This window comes from Malurus melanocephalus, unplaced genomic scaffold (assembly GCF_030028575.1).
Source record: "Malurus melanocephalus ecotype Western Australia unplaced genomic scaffold, MMel_1.1 scaffold_247, whole genome shotgun sequence".
Classification (NCBI taxonomy): Eukaryota; Metazoa; Chordata; class Aves; order Passeriformes; family Maluridae; genus Malurus; species Malurus melanocephalus.
The window spans coordinates 1,046,041-1,057,524 of NW_026623479.1; the positions used below are offsets into that span (position 1 = coordinate 1,046,041).

General features: G+C 44.9%; 1 protein-coding gene across 4 annotated transcripts in view; it reads right to left on the reverse strand.

Annotated features, from left to right (window-relative positions):
- MAMLD1 (mastermind like domain containing 1) overlaps positions 1-11,484 on the reverse strand; it is an 81,105-nt gene that overhangs the window by 67,964 nt on the left and 1,657 nt on the right. The window contains exon 1 of one of the 4 annotated variants that reach the window (XM_057375349.1): positions 806-910. The exons of 2 other annotated variants lie outside the window; for them this stretch is intronic. In XM_057375349.1, the coding sequence (XP_057231332.1) occupies positions 806-850 (45 nt within the window). In that variant the 5' untranslated portion in view covers positions 851-910. Of the gene's footprint in view, positions 1-789; positions 911-11,484 lie in introns of those variants that run through there. One more of the 4 variants, XM_057375350.1, reaches the window with a different exon arrangement.

Genomic DNA, 11,484 nt, shown 5'->3' on the forward strand with positions numbered 1-11,484 from the left:
TGCTCCGGGCACTTCAGCTGTTCCATGTGGGTCAAGTGCCAGATTATTTACTTAATGTCTTAAGCAACTTCTGCAGCTCAAACTCAGCTCACACAGCCATGGCTGTCCTGCCTGCAGTGAGCTGCAGGTTGGCCAGGTGAAAGCTGCCCTCACTGCTTCTGCCTGAACCAGCAGATTTACAGAAAAAGGGCAGCAGGGCAATCACACCTTGACTTTTGCCCCAGTGTTTGCACCAGCTCAAATTCAAGGGACTCATCCTGCAGCTGCAGGGGGAACAGCAGCTGTGTGCTGCAGCCAGCTGTGCAATATCTCCCCAGCACTGCGCTCACCCAAAGTAAAATCCTCCTGACAAAAAAACCCAACCAAGCCATGGCTACACAGTGAGTGTGCAGCTCCAGCACCCGCTCTGCCTCTGGAGAGGGCAACTAGGTGAGATCCCAGGAGCACAGCAATCACAACAAAGGCATGAAAGCAAGAACACAAGGCAAAAACAAGGGCTGCAAACTAAAAAAAGGCAATAGACATAAAGAAAAACAGTGCCTGGAAGTCAGTGTCCAAGGWGCACGCAACAAGTTTGCACATAGGAAGCACTTACTGCTTGAATGGAAGTCGTAAGAGATGCTGGACCTTGTGGGCCAGGCACGTGAGGGATTCCAGCCCTACAGAGGCAGTTCTGACCTGCTGTGCCTCCATCATCTCCCAGATACCCGCCCAGCTCCCTCAGCTCTCCCGTCTCTTTGGYTTTGCCCTCCCTCTGGTCTCAGCCCATCCCGGCTGTCTCTCCCCTACCATTTCCTCCTCGTACTTTGTACCTCTTCACCTGTGCCCCCCGAGCTCTCGGGCTGTCCATGGGTGGCTGCAGAGCCCAGCTCACCAGCCGGGCCAGCCGGTGCCGCAGAGCAGCTCCGTGTCCTCGCCGGGATCCAGCAGGATGAATGCACAAACAAACAAGCTACACTGCCGACACAGCTATGCTCCCAAAGGAAATGACCACTGGATGTTATTGCATAACCTTTCTGAATAATGAACGTGTATTTCTTGAAAATACATGCCACCTAATCCCCTCGGCATTGCAAACATGTACCACAGGRTGGTAATTTAAGTTAATCAAGCCCTAAGCTCCATGTGAAGTTTAACAGTTTGCTTCTCTRCAGTTTGGGGAGCAGATGGCAAAGCACTCAATGGCACATTTTCTGCCATTCTTGTACCGAGGGCTGTACCTGTTTCTGTTCCAGGCATGAATGCCAACAAATGGACGTTTGCTGGATTAGCTGACCACTCAATATCCTGAAATAACAGACACGTAGATGCTCCACAGGGAGGTCYTGTGGGCAGCCAGAATTGGTCATTTCCTGGCTAGTTTGCCATTCCTGCCATTCTTAGATATGATAAAATTAAAGCTAAGGCTGGCATAAGGCTCTTGGTAAGTAATGCAGGTCTTATCTGCAGAAGTACCCACATCCACAGTCAGYTCCATGCAGACAAGTAGGACAGGTTTTCTGACACAACACTTGACACTGCTGCTGTAGCTCACAGTATTTCTACTTCCAAATGACTCTGGACTGTACCTAGCCTGGCACGTGGGCACCAGGCACCAGTCTGAAGGTATCATTWGCATTTCAAACCATCTTTGTGGATTGTCACTGAAATGCTCTATTTCTGGCTAGGTTGTGGGATGCTGGGCTGRRGGAGAGAARAACTGACAAGGGAAAATAGAAATTTGTAGGTAATGTAAAAAGCCAAAATGATTTTAAAGAAAGGGCAATTCAGATTGCCTAAGTCAAGCTTTTTCTAGATATGCAGAGAGACTGGGAAGCAAGGGGTTGAGGAATAAACAGTTCAGTGGGAGACATTCAAGATTTTCATAATTTATAACCAACAGAAAACACACTTCTCCTTCAAAATGGGGGGGTTGAGCCCCCAGCACGCCGTTAATGGTGGTGTGTCCAGGGGATGTACTTACACTAATTGACTGGGCCATCGCCACAGCTGCCCCAAGCATTTCTGGAAGAAGCATTTCTACAGCTGCACCGAGCAGAAACACTTCACATTTATTAACTTGTTTGGTTTTGATTGTTGGATTGGCTCCCCATTCCCAAGGCTCTCGGATTTATTCTTTTAGTTTAACACTACAAAGTAATCAAATCACTCTGTTGCAGCTGACAGACTGGGAGCCCTGAAGGGGAGGGGAGAGCGGCATCAGAAGAAACATCTACATTTTCTCTTACATCCTTCACACTTGCCCTAAACTTCAGATTTGACTCATCTGCATCTCTGGAATTCAAGAATATTGAACTTTAACTGACATAGGAAGTTATTTGAAGATGCAGGACTTTCACTTGAAATTAAATCTGATCTACCTCCTGGGATCAGGGACCAAGATTCACTTCTCATAAGTACTGAAAAGCCCAAACACAYTCTCATTCTGCTTCGAGTCAAACACAAGTGTTGCTGCAACCAAGAAAAATATCTTTCCAATGCTATGTAAATTCAAACCAACCAAGCCATACCTAAGAAGAAGAGATAAGATGGGAGATCCAAACATTCCTTTGTGCCCTTCCATCAAATGTGTAGAATAGGTAAGAACAGGAAGACAAAGAGATGGCTCAGAGAATCAAGATTAATATGGAAATGGAGAAAAAGGGCATGCCTTGGGCTGGACACATGTCTGTGTCTCTTCAGTACAATTTATTTTCAGCTTTATGCAATGCAGTATTAGAAAATGCTTAGCACACAACCCTTGATGTGGAAGACAAAGAGAATTTTTCTGATTTAGACAAATTCCAATGTCCTTGCCTAATGTTACCCAATGCAAAATTAGAAAGAAATTAGTGCTTGCTTGGTCATGTGTTTTTAAAAATAATTTGAATGACCCACTGCTTAAAGTATGAACAGGGTCCTCTGTTATTAAAATCCAAACAAAGTCTGTACTCAAACTGACAGGGTAAAGCTTGAAGAAAATCCCCCAATGGGTTTCTTTAATCGAGAAAAACAAACAAAAAAAATTCATGAAGCCTGTGAACAAACAGTCTTACAGGGTTTGGACTTAATACACCAGCAATGACAGGCATTTCAATGCAGTAGCATCAAAACKAGATATTTACTGCTTGATAGTGAGTAACCCTTTGAAAAGGGAGGAACAAAAATTCCTTTTTAATGAGTCACCATTTGACAGACAGAGATCAAAACCTTTTGCCTGTATTTCTGACTGGAAGATTGTATAAATTTGAGGCATTTTTAGGCTATGTGACTTTATTTAAAKCAACACAATTAATTACGAAAATAAGTTAAGGAAACAGAAAAAGTGAAGTCCTTAGAAGTATTTGACCATCAGCATGATCTAGTGGGTTACTGCAGCATCAGATCCATTCAGAAATGATTTGTGAAAATTCTAGTAAGATTTTAAGTAACAAGTCAAGGCAAATGGAAATTATACTCAGTATCCATCCTGATAATCACATGAAATGAGTGATACATAATTATTCTTGAACTAATGCAAATGTTTACATACTAAATGTTACATACTAATGTAGGGGGACAAAGCTTCTGGTATTCTGGTATGTGTGAAACTGTTACAAATGTCTTGGTAAAATATTGACTTTTTTACCTTTGCTGAAAACTTAACCTATGAAGACCCGTGACATAGAATGAAACATTAAAATACATATGCCTGAGGGTAGATGCCTTTTTTTTTCTTTAAATATTTCCTTTATCCCTACATGAAATTCTGAAGTTTCAGCAAAAMGAAACATACTATAGTGTCCTATCATGGGCAGAAAAAAAAAAATCCACCTGCATTGGCATTACAGCCAAAGCAAAGAATAAAACTGTTGTTCATATTTCACATTTAGGAGGCTACGTGTAACTTTATTTTGAATATAATTTCCAACTATTTGAAAGGACCCTAAAGAGTTCAGATGGTAACAAGCACTGATGATTTATAAACTATTTAACTAGTTAAGGATACTTAGTGTGAAGGTAAAGGTAAAGAACCATTATTCCCATTTTACAATRAACAAGTAAGAACCTAGGAACTATTTAATACAAAAATTGCCTCCAGCAAYAYATACATACAGATATTCAGACCCTTTGAAAGAAACTATTGACAACTTAGAAATTAGAATAAGCATTACTCAGCCTTGGCTTCTATCTTAGGAAACCTCCAGTTTGTTACATGAAAACTCATATCCACAAAAAGTCCCATTTGTTCCACACAGCCATCAAACCATCTGGAACTTCTGACCAGCGAGAGCATCTCCAAACCCGACTGTCAGCTCACTGAGCCCTCACACCAGTTGATCTTAATTTATGTTCGATTTACTTGTAGATTGGAAGTAATTAGAGTAAATAATTACAGTAMCTAGTTACAGTTTGGGAATTGAGAGAACTGGAGAAAGAATTCAGAGAAATAATCTGATCTACTACTGTAAAGGGAATCAATCRTCACTCTCCTTCCATTAGTCTTTTTGGCAATCCTGTGTCACTGTTGTCACAAGCCTGGATAACGATGCCACATTAATTCTCCTTTTCAGAAAGGAAATACAAGATGTGACTCTCTAACTGTGTCCTACCTGACCTTGGGGAATCTGTAGGGGAAATTTCCCATCAAATGCACTTACAGTTTTTAACTGAAGGACAATTTCTGTGTTGGGCCCATACTTTGTTACTCTAATGCATGATACAAAAAACACAGCCAATTTTCTGTTTCCATTAGAAATAAACTGTCAGTTCACAACCAATGATTTTTGAGGTCCAACCTAACATGCAAAATGACATTTTCAGGCATTTTAACAAACCTGGCTCAGAGCTGATGAACATGGCCATGCAGGATGACATCTACTGCACATTTCTGATTAAACAACAACTTTTAGCTACATTTCAGCCGTGTTTACCTTAACTGGAGATAAGCAGCATTTCCCAAGCCAAACCTTTCCAAAAGGAAAAAAAAAAAAACCAAACAAAACAACCAACACCTTTGTTGTAAATATTACAGAGTTGGAAAACAAGAAAGTCATCCCATGTTTCGTAACAGGAGCAGACTCACTCCCTTCCTTCAAGACAACAGGCTGCTCTCACCATGAACTGTGGCATTGCTGATGTCACTGTGAGCAGGGACAAGAGGACATACGGCCTTTTGTACTGTTCCCATGATGCCGCATGTTAAAAAAAAAAACAAACCAAAAAACCTGAAAAAAAAAATTAAAAACCATTATCCAGGCTGGAAGAAACCCAAGCCATCATAAATGTCTGTTTATTGCAATTTGGCAGACCTTTTGAGAAAAAACAACAAACTACACTTGGATATGTAATCCTAAACCAAAATGTCAGATGGGAATCAAGCAGAAACCATGCCATTATTTTGAGGAAACCATGAGTTATTTGGGGGAAACTTTTGCTGTGATGCTTATTTGAGTGTTTCTCTSTAAGTAGATATCACTTCTATTACTGTGGCTATAACTAACGAGTTAACAACGCTATTTACACTAGTACTGTTGTATCATTAGRAACAACAAGATTATGTACTTTAATTCTAATGCCAGCACAATTATTTTAACACCAAGTGTGTCAGATCTGACTCTGTAYGCCCTAAATTAATTTCAGAGTAGTGGCTAAATAAAATGACATACTTCTTTGTGCTTTTGTTATAACATGCTCATGTGCAGCAAACTGTGAAGAAAATGTAGTAATTAGAGGTTAAATTAATCCCTGACAGACAGGCAGCTTAGTAAAGCTGGGCCCTCTTCAGAAAACAGAGCATAAAGCTTGCCAGTCTTTCAGAATTAGGCACAAAGAACAGGGAAGATTGGCAAGTCCCTCACCGCTGCGATCCAACCAAAGGGATGGAATGCTGAGAAGTCGGAGTAAGTCTTGGAGCAGCCAATACTACCAGGCAGATCTTGTGACAAATGTGATTTAGAGCTCCAAGGGATTGTTGCTGCAGCCGCTCGAACTGCCTGATCAGGATCAACCACTTGAAATTACAGACAGTCTTTTGCCCAGCAGAACAGGCTTCTAACCACCGTGTAATCCACCTCGAGACRTTCATAAAAGCGAACAATGGCATTATATTTCACAACATAACTAGAAAGTTACCTTGCTGCTTCAGATTTTAATGCAGGTAATGGGTTTCATTGCCCGCAACAGAGTAAACGTGCTGGGTTACTCTGAAAGAACAAATAGGTAGGTCTGGAGTAGGTGCAACTCCCAAACCTGCTCAGAATTCTAGAGAAAAAAAAACTTACACAGAAAAGAAATAACATGCAAGAAGAGGCAGCCAGATCGTGATGATGATACCCAGCAAGTGTTTCTTTTGTGTGTCAACAGAGGTAAATGTTTCTTCCAATCTCTCTAGCTGCGGCACACAAAAGTAGCCTTTAAATCCATGCAAACACAGCCTGTTATCAGCAGGAGGGTTACTGAAGGGCACCTGYTCTGTGCTGCACCAAGAGCTCCCGTGCTGGCAAATCCCGGTGCAGGAATTGCAGAGGCACCACTGCCCCCACTCCCACCAGAGGGGTCCCCTCCCTCCAAAGGTGCAAGGAACAGACTTCTTCCTGGGGTAAAGCTGCTGCCACCCCAGAGATTGCCTGCCATGGGGTGACACCCGGCCCTGCAGAGGGAACCTAGACCCTGTCTGCACCTGGCTGAGTGCCCAGCTGTCCCTGACCCCACGACAGGCATCTGCAGCAGGATCACCACGTAAATAAAAAAACCCCAACAAAATAAATGGAAAAAGAGCAAAATGCCTTTATTGCAACTAAAGTAAAAGTCAAGCAGGGGGGCCGGAGAGATTGCAGATCCGTGTGGGAGCACATTAACACCACCACCATTTCTGTACTACCCAGATCATCAATTATTAACAAATCAGKACATGCCTGATGGGGTACTTATGTAACACTCCTTTATCAATAAAGCTGCCAAGTCCCTTGCAGGGAAAAGCAGTGTGGCTCTCAAGTCACAATACGACACGTTCCTCTGGGCTGGGCACTCCAGTGAGTTCTCCAGTGAGTTCCCCTCCTCAGCCTGGCCACCCATTGCCAAAGAGGAATTGTGGGCAGCCCGGCAGCCCCTGCCGGAGGCCCGGGGAGCACCCCAGGCTCCCGTGAGCAGCAGCCCTTTAATCAGGTCAGTGCTTATCAATGGCTCATTGTAGCCATGAGGCAGCGCTCCGAGGAAAGGGCCGTAGCAAACCCTGCATCCCGCTGCATCTCCCACGCCTGGGCCCCACTGGCTCTCCACTGGCCCCACGGGTACAGCCCGCAGCCACAGCTCCCTGCATGTGTCCCCAGCCAGTCCAGCTGGCGAGTGGCTAGGGAGGGAAGGGAGGAAACCCCAGCTCTTTCCACTGCTCTTCCCTGCAGGCACAGCAGGTTCTCCACAGGAGCAAAGAGCCAGGTAAAATTCATCCATCAGACAGTACACTGAGCCCTGCTTTGCTTCCATTTSGCTTCCCCCATTAGGTGATGGTGAGCAGGGTAGGGGCACACAACAATGCCCTGTCCATACTCAAGGGCCTCATCCTTGAGCCTGATAATTCTCAGATCAAATCTGAGCCTCCTCTACTACAAAATGAAAAAGGATTGCTAGGCTGGGCCCTGAAAGGAGAAAGCTGGGTATACTCTCCTACCACCTGACACAACAAACACCTTGCATTTCACCCAGGGTGCACACCGAAGTAAATAGCTCTGAAAGAGCTACTGCAACTTGGCAAGTAAATGCAGCACAAAGTAAGTATTTTCTTCTTAAAGCAAAGTAATAACTTAGTAATACTGTTTCCTCTATTAATATATATATATATATATATATTATCAGTAAGAAGGGCTCCCAAGAGGAATAAGTACTCTTCCTATCTCAATTACATTTGTAAGTTATCCCTCTCTGACTGCACTGCTCGTTGGTAGTGCAACTGGTGACTTTGAAAACCATGGAGTTGCACACTATGAGCCACAAGCCCTGCGTATGCTGACACCCTGAAACATACTTTCATTGTGAACAGAGCTAACAGGCCAGTCCATAGCAACWGCAATGAAAAATATCTACCAGAAGACAAGGACATAAAGTGAAACCTGTAAATGACAAAGACTTCAATTTTCTGTGCAAAGCACTAGCAGTAATAAGACACAACACGGGAAGGAGACTCAGATCCAAGCACAGACTGTTTTGCAAAGTTTCCCTTTAGCTGCTGGCAGCCCTGAACTGGGTTATAGAAAGTTAAAATTGTGGTATTGATCACTGCCTGTTCTACAGGGCTATTTTTAAAATGAAACAGCATTATTCCATTTCTATTTTCACTTAAAACAACACTCCARTATCTTCCAAAAGCCAGTCCAATCCTGAAACAACCCTGATGAGGGTAGCACTAAACACCAAACAGTTTCTTCACATATTTGTTAAGCGATTGCCTTTTCAAGGGCACCCCTTTTACGGGTACACAACACAAAACTTACTACAAGTACGCTATGGTGTCATGCACATTTGTCATTTTACAGCAGTGCTTTAAACTTCCCCTTCAAAATTACTGGCAAGAAAGGAAGTTCTGCATAATTTTAGCACTCAACATCTGAAAAAATTAGAAATGTCCCAACTGTTCTTTGAGATGTATAAAAGAACAGTTGAAAAACTTACAGTTGACTGGTGCTACCTAGGTTACCCGTCAATGGCATTGAGACTGGTATATTATTAAGAGAGGTGTATGATGGGAATTGGTTTATTGTGCTGATCCATAGTAACCAACTCCTGTTCGTCCATCATTTATCTCTCTCACCAGCGACATATGGGTTTGTCTATTCACACTCTCAGCATTCTCTCTGCTCCAACAAACAGTCAGCCTTTTCTGCTGGGATAAGGAGATTTTTTAGTTACATCCATTATGTGCGTATCAACATTTATGGCAGGAAGATAATTGCCAAAGAGCTCAGGGGGATAAAAGCTCCCTCTTTATAACACAAACCCCCTTAAAAAATCAATATTGATATAAAACAGTTCAATGCAAAGCCTTGGTGTGTCTTCTGCTTCCTTCAGTTCAAAATGTTGGTTTTGGTGTTTTTTTTTTTAAACATAGCAAGTCAAACTGGAACATCAGGTAGAAAGCCTTCATAGTGAGTTACACCACTGCTCTTCCCACAGAGGAAGATACAGTGTACAATATTAATTGTTCCTCAAAGAAGTTTGCAGCAAATGTGTCAGATATAAAGAGGACTCCTTGGAGAGGTGCCAGCACCATTTAAACTGATTTAGCTATCTTTATTTGGAGACCATACCAATTACTAATGAATCGTAACTTATAGTCACCTTTGCCTAAATGCTGAAAAACGCTGACACAGCCAGCACCAGGGAACAATGAAAACCTGGRGATTCTGCCCCTTTCCCTGTTTCAGGAGCTCAACCTTCTACTACTCCATCCCCCAGTTTGGATAAAYCCATTTGTCACAGTTTCTGCAAGATTTCCTTCACTTTCCCATGCCTGTGTACTCATARAAGTTATTTTAAGGCGACTTTCATCAGAGTAGCAAGTAACATAGAACATTTATTGATTAAATGACTGGGAACCAGTGAGTTGCACTGTACATAACCTACAAGACGACTCAGGGATTTTGCTTGCTGTTATTCTTGCCCTTGTGTTTCCTTCTGCCTCCCTAACTTTTGTCTTTCTTAMGAAGACCATTCTTAGGTCAATGCTTATCCTACAGACACACCCAGGCAGGTCAGTGACCACTCAAGTCAGGACAAGAGTGTCAGCCTGATACCTGGGATCAGGAACTCTTCCAGCAAATCTCCCTGCATGTTCAGAAATCATCTAGCACAATAACTCCCTAATCCCATTTTAAATCTTCAAATACTACTACACTGTAACATTTATAATAGGGTCAGTAAAAAACAAAACCAAACCATTGTATTTATTAAACACACCTATCTGTGCTAAGAGGAAGTCATACAAAAGAATTTTAAAAATATAACTGCCTTCTTTAATTGTTAATCCCTCTCCGAACCCTCTAACAACAACGTTAGCTAAAAAAAATACAAGAGACTTTACCTGTACAAACTACTTACTTACAAGGGACAAAAGCAAAGCCCTGTCCATATGTGCTTTTCTGATTTTGAAGAATTACTTATAAGGAATAAAAATAGAGTTGAGAAACCACATGTAAAAAAAGAGAAAAAAAAGAAATCTCTGAAAATAAAGAGTTGAATTAAATTTGATCTGCTCAATTGTGAACACCGAACAGCTTTTCACTCACTTGAGGGCTGTTAACTGCATGTTACCTGCCTTACAGTACCGACTATTTGTTTTTTATCCCTGAGCAACAGACTATTTCCTGGTTGAGTTTAAAAACTCTGTGACGTTCCAATATCAACCCACACATGTGTGTCACTGTCAACGTCAGTGGCAGGAAAACATTAGAAGTCACCCCTTGCTAATGCTTTCCTAACATGGAATTTCCTTGTACCTCGTCCCCCAGCCCACCTCCTCCTTCAGCTGAGAGCATCCTTCCCAAAGTGCGTTTTTTTCTCCCTTCTAAACATATGGCAGGGAGAGAGAACTGAAAATGGGCAGTGCCAGCACTAGATCGCTGCTTTTTTAGGTGCTCGCGTGTAACTTACTCAAACTGCTCCCGCTGCCTTTCACTCGGCGAGCGCGGCCGCAGCGAAGAGCCCCTCGTTTGCGGGGGCTTYCCCCTCCTCCCGGGGCGGGGGTTCCTCCCCCGGGCACGATCAGTGCCTTCCCTGCCGCTGTTCTCCGGGCACRCAGCTCCTCCCCGGGAGCACACRGGGCACGGCCCGGGCAGCCCGGTTYGGGGGCGGCGGGGCATTGTGACCGGGGATGCCGGTGGAGCCCGGGGAGGGGGGCAGCACCCAGCTGCCGGGACCGGCAGGTTCAAGGCCGTTCCGGCTCCCCGTCTCCCGGMGGCACCATATGGTCCATCTCGCACATCAGCAGCTTTATTTCCCCCATCAGCTCGACCCAGAGGGGGAGCTCCGGGAGCAGCAGCCACCCCCTGCCCCCCAGCCCCGCGGGGCACCGGCATTAGGCATTACCCGGGGATTACGGGGCTAAGTAGGGGRAGACTCGCGTTATATAACCGGGGGAGCGTTCCGCCCTCCCGGCGCTCCCACAGCCCGCCCTCCGCCCCAGCCGGGGCGGCCGCACGGCGGCGGGTGGGGGGGAGCCCGGCGCCTCCGCCCCCGGCCCGCGGAAGGGGCCAGACGCAGTTAATCYCCCCGCTGCCGGGGCGGGGGAGGGACCGCGGGCTGCCCCCCGCTGCCCGAGGAGGAGGAAGGCTCTTCCAGGAGGCTCCGTGCAAGCGGCGGGTGCTTGCAGGGTTTATCGGCTTCCGACGGGACGAGGCGAGGCGGCCGCGCGTCCCCCGCACGCCGCACCGGGGACCTGCCCGCCCGATCGCGCCGGGCCGCGGCTCCGCGGCGCCTCCCGGCCTCGCTCCCCGGCCCCGGGCTCCGCCGCCCCCCCGCCAGGAGCACCGTGGA